This window comes from Harmonia axyridis, chromosome 1, assembly GCF_914767665.1.
Source record: "Harmonia axyridis chromosome 1, icHarAxyr1.1, whole genome shotgun sequence".
In the NCBI taxonomy this organism is placed as follows: Eukaryota; Metazoa; Arthropoda; class Insecta; order Coleoptera; family Coccinellidae; genus Harmonia; species Harmonia axyridis.
In genome coordinates, this window is record NC_059501.1 from 61,340,027 (window position 1) to 61,367,275 (window position 27,249).

Below are 27,249 nucleotides of genomic sequence, written 5' to 3' on the forward strand. Positions count from 1 at the left end.
GTTAACAATTCTTATATCTCCTCCGAACCTTGATAATTGATTTATATGTACCTATGTTATTCTCTTGCAGTACACTTCGTTCACACTAATCATGTCACCCGATGAATATTCACAAATAAAACACCTTTCTCATATAGAGAAAAAAAAACAGGGGTGTTTCGAAATTTCCATGATTTTTTGTGTTTTATCACTATTTTGCTCCCAAATATATTCATTTTATTATCTTCATGAAATTGACAATAAGTTAAATAACGATAACATTTTGAAAAACAGTGCACAACCTTCGGTCCAATCGTCGTATGGTGAGTAATTGAAATTTTTTTTTAAAAGAACAACAACAATATTTTCATATTTTGACTGACAGGATCATCAAAAAGTTCTACTTTCCCCCCGCCGGAGGGAATAGTGTTGCTATGTCAACGATGAATTACATTTCCGTTAGCTGGGGGAAAAAGTGTTGCCTAGCAATGAAAACTATCAACTATTATAGGTACTTCATGCCTGTTAAAAATAATTCAGCTTGACAACTGTAACTAGTCAAATTATCCATTGATCAATCAATTCAACGATATCTTACCACTGAATCTTATTTAATTTATTATTATTTAATTTCAAAACGTTTGAAAAAATAACATACAGGGTGTTTCATTTTATACCGGACAAACCTATAGAGTCATGTAGATGACACCGGGAGAATCATTTTTGCCTTATGACAGACCTCTCGTTTTCGAAGCATAAGTGAGATACAGGGTGTGCAACGTCATTTCTGACCAATATTCTCTTGAATGCGGTCAGTTAAGTATAATCTTTGAAGTTACGATTTTTGGTCAGATCAAGATATTTTCAAGTGCTCATTCAAGAATAGGCAAAGAAAAGTGACACTTCTCCTTATGAAATAATATAGTATTATTTCGACATAATCCTTCGGAATTTTCATTTTTCCAGCATGCTGCAGAAAGGGGGAACCAGGATATCCTGGATATCCGGGTATGAAAGGTGAAGTGGGATTGCCTGGATTTCCGGGTACGAAAGGTGAAGTGGGATTGCCTGGATTTCCGGGTATGAAAGGTGAAGAGGGATTGCCTGGATATCCGGGTATGAAAGGTGAAGAGGGATTGCTCGGACCTCCGGGTATAAGAGGAAATGAAGGTGAAAATTCTCAAAATACAATAAAAAATAATTAGTTTAAAGACTTTCAATATGATATTAGTTACTTTATAAATTAATTGGTAGAGGTCAAGGGTGAAGGAAATCAATCAGATGAAATTCTGCCGACGTTTCTTTTATTCTCGAGGATGATTCAAATATAATCGAAACTTCGGCAGAATTTTATCTGATTGGTTTCCTTCACCCTTGACCTCTACCAATTAATTAATACAATGAAGAAAAATCAAATATTGCTTGTAGTTTTCAATAACCTGCATATTTTAAGAAAGAATTCATTTTTTTTTCCAAAGACAAATGTTTATCTGTTGTTTTATCATTAACAAATTCTCATCATAATATCCTATTAACTTGAATCACAAAAATTAGATTACATTCTATTAAATCAATTAATATAATTCTGTAGGATATCCCGGGATGCCTGGTATGAAAGGTGAACAGGGATTGCAAGGATATCCAGGAGATAAAGGTGATGTGGGTCCAGAGGGTGAGTACAATTCACATTTGTATTGTAGGCTCATTTTCACGATGATATCTGATTGATTTCCTTCACCCTTGACCTCTACCAATTAATTAATACAATGAAGAAAAATCAAATATTTCTTGTAGTTTTCAATAACCTGCATATTTTAAGAAAGAATTCATTTTTTTTCCAAAGACAAATGTTTATCTGTTGTTTTATCATTAACAAATTCTCATCATAATATCCTATTAACTTGAATCACAAAAATTAGATTACATTCTATTAAATCAATTAATATAATTCTGTAGGATATCCCGGGATGCCTGGTATGAAAGGTGAACAGGGATTGCAAGGATATCCAGGAGATAAAGGTGATGTGGGTCCAGAGGGTGAGTACAATTCACATTTGTATTATAGGCTCATTTTCACGATGTTATCGCGATGGAAACTATCGTAGGAACTATCATCATATAAACTACTTGATAGTTACTATCGTGATAGTGCCAGTAGGTATTCATCATGCCAAGTAGCTTGATATTTTCACCAACTACTTGACTTGAAAATCAAGCTCGTGACAAATTATATACTCGAACTTGACTTGATTTGAGATATTTATTTCTGGTATCAAGTTTCTTGATATTATTCGAGCTTGATATGCACGAGTCGCACGGCATTCATTTCTGCAAGCTCGTGCGCGGTTAGGCAAAATTAGGGGGTTCCCCGAGCTCCGAGATGACTGAAGCGATCTCCAATGAGATTTTTCTAGTAGTTTTTTCGCATTTCTATGAGATTTTTAGTAGGCAGAAATCTGTTGGTGAATTTTGGTCGGTAGTTTAAGGAATCTAACATTTTGAGTATCAGCTCAAGCGACGGAGAAACGAAGGTACAGAGATGGTTGGGTTGGAAATTGGGATGCCTAGATTATTCCCATCAATGTTCATTGAGGTTCTGCGTGATTCTAGAAGAATGTACGCCAACATACTAAAATCAATAAACTTGTTTGGTGGCTGTCGGCTGAGAATAACTACAAGAGATGTCAGAGAATTTTTTTTTATTTTCGCACTTCCAATCAATACAATTATTTAGATTGTAATATGAGACAATGAGAGCATAATATTCAATTATTGAATTTTCATCGAAGAAATAATCACAAAAGTATAAAAAAACATGTAAAATATTGATAATCATGAATCAAATTAATTAAATCTAATTCTGAAAATTGAAAATATTTGAAAAATTTCCGAGAAACATATTCATAAGATACGTATTTTTTTATTTAGTATTCCATAGGTAGTTTCTTCATTCAGGGCCCCCGCAAGGGACATCAACGCCCGCGTGCGGAACATATTTTGGCGCCCTTCGAAGGGGGGAGGTGGAGAAAAGTACTACTGTATAATCGGAAATTTTTTTTTTGAAGTTTTGTTGAGAATTTAGTATAGAATGGTTGAAAATCTATCAGCAACCTTCATTGCCTTAAGAACTTTATGGTGTTATTTGTAACATAATACATTTCAAATGTGTTTCAAAACTTAAGATGTATTCTTCTATAAATTATTCATAAAGGCATAAACATTTAATTAGGATCAATCCAGAAATTGAATGGATGTTTTTCTAGATTTGGCTGCTGCAAATTCTTTTATATTATCAATCAATCAATTTTATCGAGTATCTCTTGCTCTATATCTAAGATTGCCAATCCAGAAAATCTTTCTGGAGACATGGTAGACTTCAAATAGTTTTTAAAAATTTTTAATTCAGTGAATGATCTCTCACCAGAAGCAACAGACACAGGACACAGGTAAAGTGAGAAGGATTCTTGAGGCAATACTAAGATTCGGTAGAGAAGAAGTTAGATTATTTTCAAAAATATATTGTAGAATTTCAAGAGGATTTTCGCTTCAGATAATGAAAACAATCTTAGAGCTTTTATCTCGTTGAATAAATCATTTTCTTTCATTTCAGTCTCTTTTTTTCCTGCCATCAGTTAGCTTTTGTTGAAGAGCATGACAGCATTTCAATAGATATTTGTCATTTAATTTAAGAATATCACAAATAAAACAAAAAACGTTAACGTTATCTACTATTTAAGGAAATTATCGTTTGATCCATTATTTTCTAAAAGAAATTTATTTTAAAAGCGATTTTTGGATCATCCGTCTGTTCATAATCGAACAATTTTGGTTTATACTTTCGTCTCACAGTATATAATGGAGACAAATCTTGATCTATCTCAAGAACAGCCGCTAGTTTTCCAGCTCCCGCAAGTTTTTCCTCGAGAACATTATCATCCCTATAATTTTTGAAATGATCAACTAAATTCTTCAAATGGTTTTGGCACACTTTAATGTCAATCGCTACACTTTGCATCATGTTGCTTACAATATTAATCTGGAATGAAACATCATAAGAAATTATGATACTTCAAATAAATTTAAAAGAATGAATATTTAATAAAAGAGAACTTGCTTTATGTCTTGTTTTTATATTGAAAGTATCATTTTCTACTATTTCTAAAAGACTATCACATATTTGAATAAAATGAAACTTTAGCATCGATTCTACTTGACCATCTAGTATCACTTAGGGGTTTTAGACGTAACTGAGGATCATGCTTCTTTATAACATTCCAATCTCTTTGTGGATGAAGAGAAATATATATAAAGTTCTTTTACAATATCAAAAGAGTCCACTGTTTTATTTTAAACCTTAACAGCATCATTTTCAGTTAAATTTAAGCTGTGTGCAGCACATAGCGCAAAAAATGCCCTAGGATTAGCATCGAGTATGCGTTTTTGTAAACCAATATCTGGCTATTTCATGCCGATTGCGACGTTCGGAAACTTGTATACATTGCAAGGAGGAAGTTTTGAAAAAAAAATTGTTGAAAAATTTGAAAGAATCTTTTTCGAAAACCTTTGGTCCATCGGTCTATAAGAGGTTTCGGCGCCCTTTTAGAGTGGCGCCCGCGTGCGGTGCACGCGTTGCACGCGCGGTTGCGGGGGCCCTGTCTTCATTCTCCATTCGCATTCTAAAATGGAGTCGTCAAAGATGACGTTCTAAAGTTTCTCATTTAACTTCTGCATTCTCTTCAGATAGTTAAGTGAAGCAAGTCCAAGTCTACAATGCCATAACATTGCTTCATTGATTTTTTCCTGAATTACAGTTATTTTCTAATGGACTTACGATACAAAATTTCTATAAGTTTTGGAGTGATTCTAAGTCATCGATCTTAATTACATCTCTACTGATATGACTGCAATTCCAATTTTTCTCTTGTTGCTCAGATTTTGTTTTGTCAATTGAAACTTGTAGAACTTTCCCTTTAGGTGAAGAGATGAGATTATACTCTTTCTCCCTCCCAATCACGATTTCCGGTTCTCCCTCCGAACCTAATAACTCGTTATTGGAATGTGTCTGCGATTGCAAGCTCATCTCATCTTCTTCGCTTATCGTTGCTTCTCTAAAACAATCTCATTATTAACCTTATTGTAAACTCTTAGGACTTGGATTTCTAAGTAAATATTGAACCCAGGGTCTGCGAGTTTACGTCAGGAAAGCAAATTCTCAGAAATCTCTTTCGCTCCAAATACTTTTAGCAATTTCTCAGTATTCTCATCTCTAGAATCTAAATATACGATTAACTCACCTTTACCATCGAATACAATGTCTGCTATCTCGTTTTATTAGCACTCTTTTTACTAGTATTTTGACATCTCTCAAAGTTTCTCAAATTCAGACTATCATTTACGATATGGTCTGTTGCTCCAGAATCTGCAAAGAAGGTAATGGTTGGATCAAGCTTACCTGTTTTAATTTTAGGTTCTCTAGGCTCTATACTTCCAACCCTTCTTGCCTTGGAGGGACCCTCTTTGTTGAATCTCTTGCTCTTCTCCTCTGGTCTACGTGGCTCCATCTCTTAGTGTTGAAACTTGCCTTTTCAACCTACCTCTACTCGATCCTCTAGATTTAACGGGCCTTGTCTCGTTTGTGCCACCATTTTTAGGGCAATCCTCTTTCTTCAGGTTCTTGATTGCCTGAAGCAGAACCACTTATTCTGTTGCCTCAATTTGCAATCAGTTGACCAGTGTCTCTTTGTTACAACAGTAGCATTTTGGTTTATGCACCCGTCGAACTTTTGGATTATCCTCTTCAATTTCAGACCCCTTCTCAATCTCTAATCTCTAATCGAGGGATGAAGGTCTTGATCTTGTCTAAATTAATTTATTGGTTTGAGGTTTGTCTCCTAGTCAGATCTGCATTTCGAAAACTCGGATATGACTGGTAATACAACCTGATAAAATGCAGATCTCATCTCTTGAGCAGTTAGCTCAATCACATCCTCACAAGCTTCATACTCTCATACTATCGAGTTGAATCTTTCACAGAAATCATCGACCGATTCGTGTTTCTCCATTTTGATGGAGTACAAGCGAGCTCTTACCTGAAGTGTGTGTCACATTTGACTCGCACTTCCTGGAGAACCTCAAACCTCTATTACTCAACAGGGTCTCGGGTATTGAGAATTTTCTCGTAATAATTCTCGTCAATTCTGTTTATGATAATGTCTTATACCCAATTACTTATCTTGGGTTTGTTGGCCTCTGACCAAGTTTGGTTACTCGTACTTGGCTCAATGACGTCTAACAAATCATTTGTCAAAAAGCTCAGATCTTAGACTGTCGATCAGATCACAAATTTGAATTCTGTTCTGTAACATGGATTGATTTTAAATATCTGGGTTTTCCCATTATCTGGAAAATTTTCTCAAATCTAGTTAACTCTGTAACATGAATTAATTTTAAATACCTGGGTTTTCTAATACTCTAGAATTTACTCTCAAAAAATATTCTCTCAACTCTAATTACCTCTGTAACATGAATTAATTTTTAAATACCTGGGTATTCTAATACACTAGAATTCACCCTCAAAAAATATTCTCTTAACTCTAATTATCTCTGTAACATGAATTAATTTTTATATACCTGGGTTTTCCGATACTCTAAATCTCTAATATTCTCATAACTCTAATATCGACAATTTCTCCTCTCTCAGATCTCCAAATCTCTAAAATCTCGAAAGGGGGTTTCGTCTAATGTCTCTAAAATTTCATCTTTCAAATAGCATCTTTCATCTAGTCTTTTAGGTTTCACTCGTTGATACTGCTCTAGTCAGCTAAAATCAAGGAAATGGCAATTATTAATTGCACGAAAAAACTTACATTGGTTTTGACAATTCTCTCTTTCCTCGTATTGCATGAAACCTCTATCTTCTGCACTTACGGAAATGATGGAATTTGACTCACTATCATAAGCCACCATTGGTTTTCCTTGATTTCCTTTGGCTGCCATCTCAATTTCAGGATTTATGAAACAAAAATATTTATATAATGTATTTTAAGATTTTTGTGCATTATATGCTCTCTTAGTACATCCACTACCAGGTATAAGATATAAAATTTTATTTCGTGCTTCTGAATTGCCTCAGACGCCCAGCAATCTGATACAATTCGAAACAGGACTATCAAGTTTTCAAGCAGCACCACCTCGTACATGTACACCTTACTTCAAAAGCGGTATCACGCACTGCAATGAATACCTGTTGAGTTAGGTATGGCCATTGTACTGGTACGGGATGAATACTTGAATCCTATAATATCCCTAGCTTACAAACAAACAACACAGCACAGCAAGCATTGTATGAAAGAAGCCCTGAAATATTGATTATCACTAATCTTACCATACTGCAGTTCTTGCAGTTTAGTGAAATGAATAATTCCCCAAATTTTTCATCAAGCATGATGAATATACAGGGTGTCCCAGGAAGAATGCGACGAACGAATACCATGAATTAAAGTCATCATGGAGGACCCGTATCAAGAGGTTCCAATCGCCTGAGTGCCTTCGTTTGGGATATACAGGGTGATGTTCATCTTATGAGTGAAATTTTAGTGTTGAATAACTCTTTAACTAATCGACCGAATAATTTCAAATTTTGAAGTTTTGTCACCCTTTCCTCTCGCCTTCCTTCAATATTTCTGAATTCAAGTAAACCAGATCCGGACTAGGAAATTTCAGACTTTTCCTATTTTCGTGAATATTGGATCACCCTGTACTTGAACATTATGATTTTTTTTCGTTTTCGGAACCACAAAGAATCAATTCATTATAAAAATTCCAAATCTCTTCTTGGCACGGTCATACAGGGTGATCAATAAACATTCTCTTATGAGCGAAATTTTTCTAATTCAATGTCTCACCTGAATTTTCCTCAAATTATTTAAGAAAACTCTTAATCAACAAACTGGATGAAGAATAGAACAAAAACAGCAAATAAATTGAAAATATTTGATCTTGAAAACAATGAATCAAAAATAGAATATTTTCAGTCCAGCAGATATTGTTCAAAATGACATTCCTGCATTTCAATACATTTTTGAGCACGTTGATATGATATAGTTGTTTCACAGATTTCGCTATCTTATTCGGTTGAATCGGTTGTACTTCTTTCATGAGGGAATGATTATTGGTCACCCTGTATGACGGTGGTAAGGTGAGTTTTCGAATGTTGATTATGAATTAATTCGTTGTGGTTACGAAAACGAAAAGAATATGATATTGACGTACAGAGTGATCCAATATTCACGAAAATAGAAAAAGTCTAAAATTTTGTTAGTCCAGATCTGATTTATTCGATTTCAGAAATAGTGGAGGAAGGCGATAGTAAAGGGCGACAAAACTTGAAAAATTTAAATTATTCGGAGGATTTGTTGAAGAGTTATTGAACTAAAAAAATTTCACTCATAAAGGAATGTTTATTGATCACCCTGTATGACTGTGCCAAGCAGAGGTTTAGAATTTTTATAATGAATTGATTCTTTGTGGTTCCGAAAACAGAAAAAAATCATAATGATCACGTACAGGGTGATCCAATATTCACGAAAATAGAAAAAGTCTGAAATTTTCCTAGTCCGGATCTGATTTACTCGAATTCAGAAATATTGAAGGAAGGCGATAGGAAAGGGTGACAAAACTTCAAAATTTGAAATTATTCGGTCGATTAGTTAAAGAGTTATTCAACAGTAAAATTTCACTCATAAGATGAACATCACCCTGTATATCCCCAACGAAGGCACTCAGGCGATTGAAACATCTTGATACGGGTCCTCAATGATGACCTTAATTTATGGTATTCGTTTGTCGCATTCTTCCCGGGACACACTGTATACTCTCAAAATATCTAAATCTCTGGGTTATGTATGTGGAATGTGAAACATCGAATTTTACATGCTCCAAGCGATGTATGTAGAATCTCCAAATATACATGCTCCAATTCTCTAGGTGTGGTATGTAAAATCTCTAAAATTATCCAATCTAAAACAGTCAGTATGTTAGCAAAATCTCTAAAGTTAACATAATCTCAACCTCTGAATGGTTTAAGTAAAACTCAAAAATTTTCTCATCTAAACCTCTCGAATGATGTATGTACATCACCTAAATCTCTCAAACGGTGTATGTAAAAATCTTAACCTTTACAAATCATGAAAACGATTAACAAACATCTGAATGGATTTTAAAAGATGAATATGCTGAATCTCTACATCCACAAACATCTGAATGGATTTGAGACAATGAGTATGCAAAATCTCCACATTTGCATAATCTGAATCTCTTGATGGTGGACATCATCTAAATCTATAACACATGTGTATAATAGAATATCTCATTTCTCTAAGCATCAACGGTCAATAACCGTTAAGAATCAAAGTTGTATAATCTCTAAATATACAAACATCTGAATCTCTTGATGGTGAACATCATTTAAATCTATAACACTTGTGTATAGTAGAATATCTCATTTCTCTAATCATCAACGGTCAATAACCGTTAAGAATCAAAGTTGTATGATCTCTACATATAAAACATCTTTATCTCTTGATGGTGAACATCATCTAGATCTATAACACATGTGTATAGTAAAATATCTCATTTCTCTAAGCATCAACGGTCAATAACCGTTAAGAATCAAAGTTGCAAAATCCCTACATTTACAAACATCTGACTCGCTTGATGGTGAACATCATCTAATTCTATAAAACATGTGTATAGTATAATATCTCATTTCTCTGAGCATCAATGGTTAATAACCGTTAAGAATCAAAGTTGATTCCTTCTCTAATAGATAGGTAAACACATTATTTCCAAATACAGTATATACTGTATAACAGGAATTCTCTATTTCAGCAATGAATATGCAATAAATCATTTACTGAAATAATAAAATATCCCTAGCCTCGTAATTAAGTTGAAATTCAACTAACCTCAATTGAAATTTTTCTCGTTGTGTACACAACAGATTTTCAGAATAAGTGTTTACCTCGTTGCGCAGTAAAGCGTGCACTAGAGCCTATTACCTGTTGGATTCATAGGTTTAGCAGAAGATTCACTAATACACAGTAAATGTTTTAATAGTTTAATATAATCTCTAAAAATGTCTCTCTCCGAGCAAGCTCGATGTCGAATAGACTTATCTCTTAGGTTAGACCTCTGTCATTCGCTCTAGACCATTGAAGATCTATTCTTGTTCTTTCTCTCGATAGCCTCGATGGCCTCGTCACTCGGTTAACTCTCGCAGCGCCGCAGTGACGATATGAAGTAATACTACAAGTAGGTAGGATGTAATGTTGGTTGTCTCTCTCGTAATTTGTTCGGATGAAGTAATTTTCTAACAATAACCTTACGTACGTTTTTTTCTGACGAAGCCTGGTTTTACCTTTCTGGGTATGTCAACTTACAAAACATACGATCCAAAAGACTCCTCTTACACCTTATAAGGATTATATCTTTAAAACCCTCTTGGCTAAGAGGTTTTCCTTCTTCTTTCTTTTATTTTTTTTTATCAATTCGGTTCCTAACATTGATGAACCACTACTTTTTGGGATGTTCATTGTTTAGTTACAAGTAATTGGAGATGGTTTGGTAAAGTTTTGATGTATTAAGTGATGTTGTGAAATGATTGTTTAGTCATCGTGGAGTACCAAACCAGATGTAAATGCCTATGGATGCTTGTGATATTGCTTATTTGATTTTCTTCAACTGATGTATAAACATTATGGAATTCCAAGGCCAGTTTCAAATGCATATAGAATTCGTGAATTTAGTGGTTGATTGATTATTGCTATTGCATTATTTTACTTTCTTGAATTGATTACCTATTGATATTGTCTTATTTTATTTTCTTGAATTGATCAGAAATTGATATTCTTGATTTCTCAACTATTTTCCTTAATTAATTCTTAATTTTCCTGAGCTGATAATTTAAACATTATGGAAAACCAAACCAGCTATAAATATCTTCAGTTAGTTATTGATATTTCATTGTTGATTTTCTCACTTTGAATAGCTGGTATATATGATTATCTTATATTGAAGATTTGGCATATTATTGACTTGTGGGATATTTTGGTAAAACGTTTTAGTGGTTTATTGCATAGACGTATCAATCAACTATTTCTGTTCAATAACTTATAAATTTCAATGGATTCTAAATAGTTGAGTCTCCTGCCTTTTGTTCTACATGTATAATTTTCATGTAGGCAATTGTGCGGAAAGGGTGATTATTATCTATGCAAAGGTGGAGAGACACTTATTTTTGTTAAAATCTATTCGATATTCGTTAAATCTAGTTTTTAATTAACGTCGACCTGTTTGTCCTATATATTTCATATTGCAAGTTGAACATGTTAACTCATAAAAACTCCTGATTTACTTGTGTTTGGGGTTGAATCGAATCTTTTGCTTTAAATTACAACGATGATATATCATTTATTATCATTTATATCACCAAAGTACGAGAGAGAAATTAATTTTTTGGTTTTTCAGTTTTTTATGATGGGGTATATTTGATTTTTGATATTTTCTGTTTAACTAAATTTTCTATAATTGCATGTTGAACCCATTGTTTGCAGATATTGGTTTTATATATATGGTTCTATTTCGGTTTCGCGGTTTACTTTGGATAATGGTAAAGGTAAAAGCTATGTGAATCATTGATCGAAATGCTGAAATCTCTAAACACGTTAAAAGCAAGTTTTTGGTTCGACTGTGATATTGAAAGTTGTCTGCTGGGGTCTAAGAATGTTATGTGATTATTTGTTTCCTTTTCCAATTCGAATTTTATTTTTGGGTGGATATTATTTAAGTATATTTAGAAATTGATAAGGCAAGCATCGTATGTTTTCTACAAATCGATACCAAAAGTATATTTTTAGCGGTAATTTATTGAGTTGAAAATTTTATTTTCTATATAAGACATGAAAATATCTGCGAGAAGTGGGCCTAATGTCAGATATTTTCATGTCCTATATAAAAATAAAATTTTCAACTCAAAATAAGTGGTAAAAATATACTTTCGGTATCGATTTGTAAATTACATAAACTTGCTTTCCTTTCTGAAACATCCAGACAACTAAATCAATTTCTAAATTACATAAATAATATCCACCCAAAAATAATATTTTATATATATATATATATATATATATATATATATATATATATATATATATATATATATATATATATATATATATATATATATATTCAAAAACAAATACCGACCAACTTTTCGCCTACGCGACCCAAATATTTCATTCAATAAAATGGGAAAAAGATTTTCGCACGCCCATGGATGGTGTTTTCAATTTCAACAGATAATTCTTTTGCAGTGTTGCCGACTCGAAGCTGAGAGAATTGTTCATCCTTGTCTCACTCGTTAACTGTACTATAGCCGTCCTTATCCAAACAATGTGAATGTTTGCTTCACAACAAAGCGAGTCCCAGTACGGGGATGTTTCGTCTCCTTAGGATAATAAGTCTACGGTTTATTGACTTATTGTTGTTTTAGTTATTGAAATTATTGATTACATGTATCAGCGCAGTGGTCGCAGTAGTTACGGAGTATTGTTTTGTTTCCTCAATTTTCTAGCGTAGCATTAGACAGATGCTGTATTGTGTGGTACATCTGGGAGACTAAACAGTTAAGAGTCTCGATCTTTTTTTTATTCCAACATTACTTGGTAGGTTGGTCATGTTGGAGGTAGTCTTATATCTTATCTTCCTGGCGCCAATTGAACATCTCTTATTAGCTAATAGGCATCCACTCTGATCTCCACTGTTTAGTTTAGCCTGACTCGACTGGATTGTTGACAGCTTGTGACCTTGTAGTATTGTAGAGAGAGAAAGAGAGATCGCAATTGTTTTTAAACCAAGCACAAAATTTCTCTTCTTGTTAATCTATACATTCTCATCTCCATATCCTTTGTATGGCTCACAAGCTCGGCTTCTTGTTCAACGGTGAACACTGTGTTTCTCCCTCCCAGATATTCCACTTCACCAAAAGCTATTTTACTTTTTTTTTAGTGCTTCTTTAGCAGCACTGCAAATTCCCAACTTGTTGTTTTGAAGGCCATCCCATTTTCAACAGCATCAAGAGCACTTGCTATTGATTCTTCGGAACACCCGCCTCGAGTAGTTTCATTCCTGACTGTAAATCCTATAAAATATTCAGATTTTTTTGATGATTATTAAACCCGTAAGTAATAATACTAATAATAATAAATTTATTCATCCCAAAAATACATGTTCAAAGCACAGGTAAAACTATGAGAAACTCTATGACCTAAGCAAGCTTGTATGTCAATAGAGCCCTCAATATTTTCATGAATAAAATTCGATACATTACTTCTCTGTACAGTGCATCCCATTTTGGGTGAGACAGCCAGATTTCTCGCTTGTTATTTAAGATAGAGCCTCGCGGTTTTCACGTTCCTGTCCTACTTTTTCGTGAAACTCAAGTTGGTCTAATCAGATTTTGATACTTTTCGGACCCCTTCTTTATCTCCGAAGTTATTAGAAATAATGCTGAGGTAAAAACTACATCTGAATCAGAATTCTGCGTAGAATCCAGTGGCGTACTCAATATTTTTTTCGGGGTATGTTTTTGAAGATTCAACACAAACCTATATTTTTTTTAATGGAACACCATGTATATCATTACTTCGTTGAATTCGTTATTTTTTTTCCCTTCAAAATGATGTATGATACTATGTAGGTAGGATGTTCAGAAATGTTAAAAAAACACTAAAATATCAAAAAATGATGATTTTTTGTTAATGGGCAATGGATTTCCCATATAAAAGAAGAATCAATAATAAAAACAATAATTCATAGCGATGACAGCTAGATCAGATTGGTTTTTTCCCTCCAATGCCTACTTGATAAAACAATGCTCCCAAATGCATAGTAGCCATAATAACAACAAGGATGTTTGTATCATCAATGACCTACTACTTTTAAAGATCGAAAGTAATAATCCTCTTATTGAACCATAGAAAATTCATGGCCCATTCACAAAAAATCATCATTATTTGATGTTTTAGTGTTTTTTTAACATTTTTGAACATCCTACCTACATAGTATCATACATCAATTTGAAGGGAAAAAAATAACGAATTCAACGAAGTAATGATATACATGGTGTTCCATTGAAAAAAATATAGGTTTTTGTTGAATCTTCAAAACCATACCCCGAAAAAAATATTGAGTACGCCACTGGATTCTACGCAGAATTCTGATTCAGACGTAGTTTTCACCTCAGCATTATTTCTAATAACTTCGGAGATAAAGGAGGTGTCCGAAAAGTATCAATTTCCAAGATCACCCTGTATCTCTTGAACGGAAACAGTTATGCAAAATCTGATTAGACCAACTTGAGTTTCACGAAAAAGTAGGACAGGAACGTGAAAACCGCAAGGCTCTATCTCAAATAACAAGCGAGAAACCTGGCTGTCTCACCCAAAATTGGATGCACTGTACATTCATACATTTACACAACAATATCATAATAACCATTATCCGAGATGACGCCAGAGGCAAAATAAGTCTAATAACAAAGTGTGCTCATTGGGATAATCTCCTTTTCAGTGTAAACTTCGACATGGCCAGGAATTTTCTCATAACAGATCAAAAGTGAAAAGTGAAAAATAGCGACCATCACCTCCCACAGAGGATGCCACACAATTTAACTGAATTCTCCATTACGCATCTTTTGAGCTCACTTCTATACTTCCTGCTCCTCGTATTGATGTTGCATTTCAAATATCGGGTGTCCCAAGGTGAGTGGCCTATTAGATTATTATGGAAACTATTGATGGTAAAGATTTCAAATTTTGTGGATAGATATTTGGCCAGTTAAGGTACATTTGTAAAATAATTTCACATTTCCAGTGTTGCCGGATGTACGACAATTTGGCAACAACTTTGTTATTTTGAATGGGACATCCGGTATTTCTTTTTTTTTATGATACTCCATAAAATATTAAATCTATTCACTCTTACTTTTCCATCCCTATCTTCAACGGTTTTTGAGTTATTAATTATTTTTCGAAATTTTAGATCAAATTGGCGTATTACGAAAATGACTCTAGTTCGCTCAATATTTGAGATTCAAGTCAGAAATTTTGCAAGTCGTTAGATATTGATCTGATCTGTGTCACTGCTTTTGAATTATGGTTGTCAATAATACAGGACGGACCAAAAAAAATCATCATTTGCCAAGTTACAAAATAGTAAAAAAGTCTGTGTAAGTGAATAGAAAAATTGTAGAATGTGTTGTACTGATTCCAAAAATTGAAAAATATACTAGGTGTCTAATTTGAAAAAATAGACTTTTTTACAATTTTGTAACTTGGCAAATGATGATTTTTTTTGGTCCGTCCTGTATTATTGACAACCATAATTCAAAAGCAGTGACACAGATCAGATCAATATCTAACGACTTGCAAAATTTCTGACTTGAATCTCAAATATTGAGCGAACTAGAGTCATTTTCGTAATACGCCAATTTGATCTAAAATTTCGAAAAATAATTAATAACTCAAAAACCATTGAAGATAGGGATGGAAAAGTAAGAGTGAATAGATTTAATATTTTATGGAGTATCATAAAAAAATAGAAATACCGGATGTCCCATTCAAAATAACAAAGTTGTTGCCAAATTGTCGTACATCCGGCAACACTGGAAATGTGAAATTATTTTACAAATGTACCTTAACTGGCCAAATATCTATCCACAAAATTTGAAATCTTTACCATCAATAGTTTCCATAATAATCTAATAGGCCACTCACCTTGGGACACCCGATATATGGGTAGATGGCTGTAGAGCTTAGGACCATGAGAAAGTGAACTGTGTAGAACATGTGTTTTCTTAAAGTGTGGCAATATAATCGCTTGATTGCTAGCATATCTAGTTGGGTATGGGTGATTAATCGTTGTCTTCTCCCTCTTTGTCTGATTCAAGATGTTCTCGTAAATGTATATTTGTCGAATATTAAGTTCTCCGATTTCAGAATACAATTTATTGGTGTTATATCTTCTTCCCACTTTACGCATAATCTTCAATTTTTGTTTTGTGTGATTTCTAATCTTTTTAAATGACTATTCAGAACACTTCCCCATATCACGACTCCATATATCAAAATTGACACCACTATTGATTCATAAATTCTAATAATTCCAGCCAACGAAAAAACATATCTCAAATTGTAGAAAGTATGAAACATACCCTTGAGTCTTTCCACCAGATAGGTGATATGCCTATCCCACCTAAGGTGTTGATCGATGAAGATGCCCAGGTATTTAACATGATCTACTTTTTCTATACAAGGACAGTTGCAACTAGAATTATTAATGCAGTGGGTTGTATGGAAAGTTAGAAGGCGGTCATTTGGTTGGGTACTCACTGTGAGAGAAAAAGTTAAGAATTTTGTTTTCGCCACATTCAGACTAAGGCAGCTCTCCGTTAACAAATCTCAAACCCCCTTCAGACGCCTTGCGTGCTTCCTCCTATGTTTTACCTCTAAAAGTAATCACTGAGTCATCAGCATAAGAAACTATGTCCAGGTTTGGAATCGAGGAGAGTTGATTTATGAATATAAGAAACAGTAATGGCCCCAGAACTGTTCCATGCGGTATACCAGTATTTACAAAGATTGACTTGCTGAGTTTATTTTCAATTTTCACATACTGTTTTCTATTTTTTAAATAGTCCTCAAATAATGTATGACTAGAACCTCTGAATCCACAGTTTTCCAAACGTTCGAGTAACAAATCATGCGTTACTGTGTCGAATGCCTTGGCTAAGTCCAAAAACCTTCTCTCCATCATTTAAGGCGCACCTAATATTGTTCGTGAGCTCCTCGATGGCATCTGCTGTTGACAAACGCTCTCTAAAACCATACTGTCTAGCGCTGATTAAACCAAAACGTTCCATATAATTTGTCAATCTTCCTTTCAAACATTTTTCAAATATCTTAGCAAAGTTATTAATAACAGATATCGGACGATAGTTTGTCATAAGTTTGTCATCATAATAACCTATTAACTTGAATCACGAAAATAAGATTACATTCCTTTAAATCATTCAATATCATTTTGCAGGCGTTCCTGGTATTATTGGACAAAAGGGCGAACCAGGTCCAATGGGCCCTATGGGATTCAAAGGGGACAAAGGCGCAGAATCATATTATGGTATGTATTTTTGAAAATTAAAATACCTGGTGTTCCATTTTGTTTTACGATTTTCGTGATGAACAAATTGAAATGAAAAAAAAATTAGGGTTTATGCGCCGAAACTCTAAAAATGTTACATGAAGTTTACTGTGAATCTACTCAGAATCATGTGACTTCGAGTGCGACTTCTGACTGAACTGAAATCAAATAAAGCAAGTCAAAAAAAAAGGAAAGAAAAAGAAAACGACGGGTCATGCTTTGTTTGAAAATTTCTAATCGAAAACTCAAGTAATCTTATCGGAAGCCCACCGTACTCGCCTGATAATGGTTTTCAGTGGATATGAATCAAGGTTGCTCAGTTTGTAGTATTTCAGGAAAGAAAAAATGTATTTTTTATGGATTCAAATTTAAACCGAATAGCTGATTTAGGAAACGTGGAATATAATAAGCAATAAACGTGTTCAACTGAATTCTCAGGATTAAATAATGAAATGTATGTACTGAATTGAGTTTCAAATTATAGAAGAACGTTTTGTCGATTGCATCAAAAAAAGTCTTGAAATGTTCAAAAGTACGACACTGGAATTTCCACTAAGAAAACATTCTTGTGTCAAAAATATGTCTTGTTTAATTAACTGGCAAAATGTCCGGTTTGCCCGTCCTGGTGGCGGCACTGGCTGCCCTTCTAGAGCAGGCCTTGCGGTTTCAGGTTCTTCTGCTCAGTTTTCATTTATAAAAAGCTTGAACATTTTTTCTTTCTTTAAAATTATCGAATGAATCATTATTTTAAATTCGAATGTGTTGAATAGGTGGAAAGTACAAGAGAACTAATGTTTGTATGATATGTGATTAATAAAAGGCACAATGTACTGACAAAACATACAGCTTATACAGATGGATGAAAAATATAGTACGTTACCATTTTAACCTAAACAAGGGAGAATATTCGATGCATCATAGGGCCATCGACTATGTCCAGAAGGGACACTGAAAAGTTGACAGATCCTTTTTGTTCTATGTACCCTGACAGAATGTTCTCAAATACCTATGGTGAGGCCGCTATTAGTGAAAGAACGTGCTGAGAGTGGTTTTAACGCTTCAAGAACGGTAATTTTAACGTCGAAGACTAGCATGGCGGTGGAAAAGAGAAGGTTTTCGAAGATGCAGAATTGGAGGCATTACTTGATTAAGACTCGTGCCAAATGCAACAGGAATTGTCAGGATCATTGGGAATGATGTAAAAAGCCATTTTAAAACGTTTGAGTGCATGGGGATGATTTAGAAACGAGGAAACTGTTGAGTTTGATGTACGTACTTTGTACGCCAACTTCCATGAACTTTTTTCGAATAATACACAACTGATTTAAAGGAAATTTTCAGAAAAAAAAAACTGTGGCTTCTTAAGACCAATTAATTCTAAGATGGTATAAGTTTTGGGCTGTCATTCTCCTTTCTGAAGTAAACCCTCATTTTTGAGCTTTCAAGAAAGGATTAATTGAATATTCGCACTCTAATATTTTTTAAACAATTTATTCGTCCTACAAACAACTTGAAGATTTTATGTGAAATCGCGAAACTTCTATAGCTCAGTAACCATGCACTTTTGACCTCTAGCTAACTGAACTTAATTTGTTGCAAATGACCTCTAGCATGAATACTCCTAAGGATCATGTGGAATTACCACCCTTGACCCTGTATATCGATAGACATGCGTTTATTGTATATTGTTCCAAAAATTTGACAAATAAATAACATTGCATTGACGTATCATGTAATTCTTTAATTTCATGGCAAAAATGTATGAGCGAAATTTCATCAAATTTAAAACAAACACGAATATGAAATATTAACCAAAGTTAATATTTGGAACGTACTAGAGTTGAAAAAAAATTCGATCTACGCATGGAAAATTCAATAGTGGGATCCACAGCTACAGTGCTATCTTGACTTAACTGGTTTATAAAAAAGCATTGAGGCAGATTTCGAATATAAATTCATTAATTTATTTTAGATTCAATGTTCCCCCCTGGACCACCAGGACCGATAGGATATCCGGGACCTCCGGGATTACCAGGATATACTATGAGTAAGTGAACAACATTTATTCTATGACTTGAATTAAAAAACAAATTATAAAAGAAAAATGAGAATAGCACTCTAGAGTTTTTGAGCGCCATTCATGCATAAATTCTTCTAGGATTGTTTCGATCTGAAGACCGAAGTTTATCCGAAATGCGAAACAGGTTTATTTCTTCAAAGGAATAATGTGTCAGGTATAAAGTCACTCAAAGATCTCATTATGTTCTTTATTAAACTTGGCCTAGCTTTCGGTCATTTACATGGCCATCTTCAGGGCAAATTAATCTGAACCTAACAATGAAAAATTAGGCAGAACCATAACAATGAGAGTCACCTTTCAATAAAACTTCCTGGTCATAAAATTAAAATCTCAAAAATAGGTATAATCCATAATTGTTCTTAAAACCGTATTAGGTCACAAAAATCTGCCCTTGATTTCAGCAGCTGGTATTACGTAAATAAAACCGATCTTCGACAGAGGGTTTAGAGGCAATAAAGTGATAAAACTGTGAATAGAAACCAATTGCTAGTTATGAAAAGAAGCAAGGAGGATTTCTTATAAAGGCACGTCCCGGTCCGTAATGTTTTCAAGATGTTAAAAATGTGGAAATGGAATCTATTGCAAATGTTTGATGATAACTATTTCAGTTCCGTTAATATCGCTCTTATGCCTACTACCGAAAACAAAATTGCAAGACCTTCCGAATTTCAGAATTGTACCAGGCATTTCAACACCTGACAAAGTACCTTATCAAGTATCTGAAAAAGTATCTTCAGATATTTGAATTCTTTTTTTGAAGTATCTTAAGATACCTTTCCAAAAAAGTATCTTATTTTGTATCTAGATACTCTTATAAAGTAAGTTTGACGGCTTTGTCAACTTTATTTTAAAATATTTATTATTTATAAAATTTGAAATAATATTCCAATTTCCAATCAGTATCGAAAAAGTCAAGTTATTAATCCAAAAAAAAGTTACGGTGAGAGTAAAAAAAATCTATTCAATACATTCCTCTAGTAATTTAGTAGATTTCTCGGAAAAAGAAAATAGCTTCCTTCAATATTTGCCGCCCCTCTAGAATAGGCTCTGCGGTTTCAGGTTCTTCTGCTGCGTTCCGACTTTATACAATGTTTGAACAATTTGTTTTTTTATCTTTAAGATGATAGTGTGTAACAATCGGATGATACGGATGAACCATTATTTCAAATTCGAATGCACCCACCCCCAAAACTAGTTAATTTGATAAAAATCATGTCTAAAATTCTTTGAAATTAAAAAGAAATATTCAACACATTCTTTTTGGAATTCAGATTTCCGAAAAAAAATTGGAAATGTCCCCCTACAATATTTGCCGCCCCGGCAAAATGCCAATTAGCCAGCCTCCAGAGCGGGCCCTATTTCAGTGTTTAATTAAGACAAATTTCCTCAAGTGGCAATTGAAAGTTCCGAACGCAGGAGGTAAAGTATGAGAACGTTTTAGAAAAATATTATCTTGAAATCATTGCTTTCTTATTCGGCACCTTACATTTTGAACATGCGAATTTTTTTATTGCTTTCTTATTCGGCACCTTAGATTTTGAACATGCGAATTTTTGTTCATAAAGTAGAATATCATAACTGAATCTAAGAGCCCCAATTTTCCTCCAGGGGGCGCCTGGGCAATTTTCGGGCGCACTATCACTCCGGAAACGTATCTGACAGAAACACGGATCATATTTCTTTGGGAACATTATATTATCAAATAAGTGAATATGATTTTTTCTATTGAGTCTATCTCATCATTCGACGCTTCAAACGTAGGTACTTTCCAGTGCCGAAAAATAATGATAATGAAATGATGAAAATAAAAAATTATAGAACATACATTCAGTAACCTACTTTGAAATCCTTAAATTCAAAGGCAAATCGAAAAATTCAGAATTGAACAAACACTTTGCACATAGTGTACGATCAAAAAATATTGTTATATAATTGAACGTGGTATAAAATAAAATGAACTTCTCATATATTTCTTTCTAAGGAAGCATGAGATGGAAATTATGAAATGGAAACGTTTCCCGTATATTTTCCATTCATTTGAGGAATCAGCATTCAGATTGGAGAATTGTAAAGAAAAATATCATCCACCGGCTACCCTAATAAAGCATTGAAATTGAGCAGTTTAGCAAAGGAAACGCCGATAATCTTGATTAGTACATGTGTTTTTTAGCATCAATAACTCGTAAACAGTACCTACTGTGAGGGGATTTACACGACATCTGGATATTTATGAGTGTTGTGTATAATGCGGCACCTTTGATGGTTTCTATTGTTGATTAAATTTGTCTGTATATTTTCCTGTTCGATTTAAATCTCATTTCTTACTTTCTACAAATATGATTTTTGTTGATCAAACTTGAAATGCCGCCCTAGAATTTTGCTACCTTAGGCGATCGCCTACCCTGCCTACCCCCTAGCGACGGCCCTGGGTCGATTAGTTAAAGAGTAAATGAATTGTTAAATTTCACACATAAGATGAACATCACCCTATACATATATCCCAAACGAAGAAACTCAGGAGATTAAAACCTCTTGATACGAGTCCTCCATGATGTCCTTAATTCATGGTATCCATTTGTCGCATTCTTCCCGGGACACCCTTTATTGTCAAATATTTCAAAAAATTTTCAAATATTGTTTAGAATCACAAAATGTTCGAAAATATCTTATTTCGAGAGTTCAAAATAATTTCATTAAAATATGATAATAATATTCATAAAAAAACTGAAAAGGTAGAATATAGGTATTAAATTTCTTTGTATAATACAGCGCAAGCTTAAAAGGTAAGGATATGATTTATTTAGGTAAAAGAATTGTGACCAGGCGCGGATCCAAGGGGGGGAACTGGGGGAACGTTCCCCCCCAAATGGCTCTGGCACCTCTTAAATTTTGCCGTACCTCCTAGAATTTGACATATTAAGGCTCAAATAATTACTAGATTAGCATTAATTTCATCTTAAATACATTTTGTGAAAACCTATATTAATGAACGGCAAAAAAAAAGGCGTCCCAAAAAGGCGGAAGTGTCCGGGGTCCACATTTTCGGTGTTTTGAGTATCTAAAAGTTCCCCCCCCAAAAGTGGGTCCTAGATCCGCGCCTGATTGTGACCAAGTATTATAATAATTCCCGAAATATTTATAGTTCACATTCTGGTTAACTACGCTGTATTGATCAAACTCTAATAGACTTTCCTCGATCATGCAAATATTGAAATACTTATTGATATTTTTCGATTAGAAACATGTCGTCCCTGTTGAAAAAAAGAGAATGGTACTTTCTCTATTACCTTTAAGATTTGTAATGAAATTGAAATTTCAAAATCATGATAATAATGATTTAAAATTCAATTTCATATTCTCCTTTTTCTTAACAAATGAATTGATTTTTTATCGAATTAAACAAATATAAATATAATATGTATTTATTTATTTGTTTGTTTAAAGGTAAATAATAAAACTAATATGATCTATACAAATGTGCTTTAAATTCATACAGAAATGCCAGCATCAGATGTTTGTTACTGTATTGAATTTCATGACGATCAAAGACTAATAAAATGATGTAAAACGATCAAAGATACCAAAGCTTCGGCGCATATTCGTAACAAAAATTCGGTGCTTAGTAATCCGCCAAAGTGCTCGGGAGCACTTTTGGGATTACTAAGCACTAAGCCTTTTGCGAAAGTGCTTCGATTACTAAGCACTGCTTTTAAAAAGTGCTCTTGAGCACAAGAAGGCTACAAGTGCTTTCGAAAGCACTAAGCACAATGCTTTGGCACAGCTCTGATGATATAGTTTATATAACGTGCACTCAATTGGAGGCATGTAATCATCATGCATGACGACAACTCTATAGAGTTCTCCCAATCTTACTTGAACCACTTCATAAAAACGCTTGTCCAGTTGTTCTTTTGAAACGCTCATAGGGGAGTATGCTTTGATTGAACATAGAGATTCTATTGTATGTACTCTGATATCGATTCTTTCAGATAATTCGCGGCATGAATTGATTTTTTTTTCACATCTGTCTGTGTTTTAATTTGATTGATCTACAAGGAGATTCACCGCGATGGCCTATTAGACGTTTATGAAAAACTAATCATAATTTTGTTATGAAAATTTGCATACTGGGGTTTGAGACAATGATCTTTATACATAAAATATTTTAGGATCTTCACAACTGCCGGTTATACCGGAAACAGACCTCTACTTTCTTGCGACGAGAACTTAAAATATGTTTTTGAGTATTCGATTCTGCCAATATGTAGTATTATAAGACTGTTATTGCGGTTTGGACCAAAGAAGTACACGGTATTTATGAGAAGATCATGAACTTCGACAGCTCAAATTAATCAAAACTCAAGATTTTCAAATTACAACCTATATTTTTTATTCTTTTAGTAAAATCTACATTTAGAAAGAGGTGGGGCTAATTAAGCGAACCCTATATCTAACATGAAATGACTTTAAGAGTTATCCAGGAAAAACTTGAACTAAGGAAAAACCGCAATTTTTAACTGAGTGGAGTAATCTACGACTTCCGGAAAACATAGAAAGAAACTAAAAATTGATATTCGGATAACTAAATCTGACATTTCATGAAATATAATTGAATATTCTTAATTGAAAATTTTATTGGTTTATGGATTCTCAACAATCCCAACGAACAATTAATTACAGTTCAAGTTCATGAAGGTCTACTTTTAGTTCAGTAGAATGACACAGTAGCATTAACGATATGACAACAAAAAGTTTTTCACGTCGCAAATTTTCCGAAACAATCGACATCAGAGTTCCATACATATGCATAAATATTATTTTCAACTCTAGGGTGCGCCTATGATTTATGACAGTTGAGATGTAAAATGAAAAAGTGTTTTTATAGTTATGGATTAGTTATGGACTAGTACGCGCCGCAGATCTATCTTGTAGGTAGATCAATATACCCGTTAGATCTTCATTTTAGGTAGATCAATATAGCCTATAGATCTACTTTTCAGGTAGATCAATGTAGCCCATAGGTCTATCTTTTATTTCATTCATTGCATATCTCCTGTATAATCGATATCTATATACTGAGGTTTCATGAATACGCTTGAGCAACGCACACCCTGTATGTAATTTGAGGATTGGATTATGATTTTAATCAAGTGACAATCAGATCAACTCTACAGGGTGAGTCTTTGACTTGTACATATATTTCAACCGAAGATTCCTCAGGTCAAAAAAAACACTTTTTTCCTTTATAGTTTTTTCCGATTCCGCCCGGTTACAAAGATACAGGCTGTTGAAAATCGATAAAAAATGTGATTTCAGCTATATCTCGTAAATGGTTCTATTGAAGGAAATGATTTTTGGAATATAGCTTTTCCTAGATGTGATCCATCTTCTCCGAACACAAGATTCCCTACACATCTTTCAGTTTCTTCATTATGAACATTACATCACATAAAAATACCAGAAATTCGAAGAACCCAACTCTTAAAAGTAATTTGAACGTTCATTGAACAATATTTGGCTGATTTGGAAAATAAAAGTATTCTTCATATTTTCTCCTACAAAGCGCCGGAAAAATTGGGTACTTTGGCTGAATGCAACTCTGTTCTGTTGTGGGAAAAACCACAGAAATGAATATTTACTATGATGTCATGTCTCAGATTTTAGAATTGAAGTACTAGCCAACTTAGTTTGAAAATAAAGTTATTTGAATAAGCTCACCTCAACTCTTCTATTTGATTACAAATTACTGAGCTTTGACACAGCTCTTATAATAAGAAGATACTTCATTAAAATCAACATTCTATTTTGAAAAGTCCAGATTTCCCATAAAACCCATGTTTTCACAAATTAGTCCCATTTTAATGACAACATTCAATATCCCACTGCTGCTATCGAACAATACTGTTATCTTCTTCTGGTCATTCACACTCACATCGAAACATACCACTAAGTACATAGGTACTAGACAAATTTTCATGTGATTGAGATTAAATACTTTTATTCTTTTGCTATTCCATAAATTCATCCTAGAGCATATGATTGACATACTTCCAAGAGTGCCATAATTGTTTTAATATGAAAACAAATAGGTGAGTTGAAAGAAACAGGATATACAATTGTGGATATTTAAATTGAATACTTCTCATTTATTTTCAATGGCTAAATCAAGATGAATCAAGTAGTAGAGTTGGCTATAATGTAGGTACATATTATAGAACAAATTTGATTACAAGTGGAGTCTAATATTTTCCATTGATTACAGAGTCATAAAACTTCATTTCCATATTTTCACACTGATGGCTTCAAAAATATTGATGCAGATCATTATTTTTATTTTTATGAGATAGTTGGAACAATTCGAATGCTTCATTTCATAAAGGAATTACTTTCTATCAGAATGCACACTTATTTATTTTGTATCCACACAATTATTATGGAAATTGTTTTTAAATTCCTTGAAAATATGTATGGAACTTCAATATTCTGTTGGGTTTCTTCAAATCTTCGATGATTTTAATTTTATGCAAATATAATATCAAATATCATAATAATAATAATAACAGTGTAAACTGTAAATGAATATTTTAGGTTAGAACATAGATTATTCGAACTGCTGGTGTTTAAATTTGCAACAATGGAAATTTGAGGTTCAAACTTAAAACCACAGACTACTAGTCTGTGTTAGAACTTTCACAGATGAATAATATTTATTTGAGAATGTGAGGTTAAATGGCAATTCTTGTACGAAATGAAATAAACAACGATATATTATTATAAATGCGATATAATAAATGAATGGATATGAATTATGAATATCAGAGCTAAGCTAATATGGGTGGTAGCGAGCTCAATTCGTTATGATTATCGAAAATGAAATAGAAAATCAAGAGAAAAATATTTAATCTTTATCGTCAATGAAATTGGGATAACTCATTTATTGTATTAAAAATACTACTTTGTTCAACAAATGGAATGTTAAAAGTGAGTTTTCCAATTTAGTAGCTTATTTTCAAGGTTCAAATTGTATATCTTATACTTGCAAAAACTTCAGTGTTCCGGTTACCAGGGGAGAATTAGCTCATAATGAAAACTGAAAATGGCTATATCTTTTTAACAGGGCCGAATCGGAAAAAAAGGTAAATGAAAAAAGTGTTTCTTTTGACCTCAAGAATCTTCGGTTAAAATATATGTACAAGTCAAAGACTCACCCTGTATATAAACAGCATATTTACATGAAACATCCAGTATATGAAGTTCTTGATGAAGCAAAAATAACCAATCAAAAATATCACTCAACATGTCCGACATATTTGAAGAATTATTTGGTTTTGCAGAATAAACGAGACCTTTATGTTATCCCAATTTTCAGATTCCATACGAACTCATTTCTCCAGGAATGTCTAATTGGTACTTACTTAATTGTACACCCTCTATTAAATTTACTAAAGTAACCCAATTTTCAGATTCCGTATGGATTCAATTCTCTTCTCGATTTTTTTGTTTCAGTGGAAGAACAGGAAGACTACACCACAGAAGACTACACCACAGAAGACTACATCACACAATTTTATTGAACGTAGGTTTCGGATATAGGCAAACAAGCTGATTCACAAACGATTTATTTCGCTACAGTTTCGGATCCTATTTGATCCTTCTTCAGGCTGCAATAAAAATTTAACATATAAGGAAAACAGATTGTGAAGTACAAGAGCAGACTCACCGAGACAAATCAAAGATATAATCTCTCTCTCATCAATCATGAATAATTAAAATTCAGATATTGCTGTCTTAGACAAATAGTCAAAATAGAAAAAAGTTATTAAGTGAAATGTGTCATAAATAAGCCTATGTATCGATCGTCAGATAAAATAAATAAATTAAATGGATTATTATAAACATAATGTCAAGGAGATAAAAATATATAATAAATTAAG

The 27,249-nt window shown here is 33.4% G+C and overlaps 1 protein-coding gene across 3 annotated transcripts; it reads left to right on the forward strand.

The window, feature by feature from the left end:
* On the forward strand, window positions 1–27,249 carry LOC123688753 (collagen alpha-1(VIII) chain-like). Of its 3 annotated transcripts, XM_045627403.1 has the most exons (8): window positions 3–302; window positions 946–1,149; window positions 1,571–1,651; window positions 1,936–2,016; window positions 17,125–17,214; window positions 19,208–19,282; window positions 26,685–26,722; window positions 26,779–27,249. In XM_045627403.1, the coding sequence occupies exons 1-7, from the start codon at window positions 92–94 to the stop codon at window positions 26,717–26,719; spliced, it is 777 nt and encodes a 258-aa protein (XP_045483359.1). In that variant the 5' UTR covers window positions 3–91; the 3' UTR covers window positions 26,720–26,722; window positions 26,779–27,249. The 3 variants fall into 3 exon arrangements, with proteins under 3 accessions (XP_045483361.1, XP_045483359.1, XP_045483358.1); XM_045627402.1 differs by lacking the exon at window positions 26,685–26,722 and having other exon boundaries at window positions 4–302; window positions 26,822–27,249; XM_045627405.1 differs by lacking the exons at window positions 1,936–2,016; window positions 26,685–26,722 and having other exon boundaries at window positions 1–302; window positions 26,822–27,249.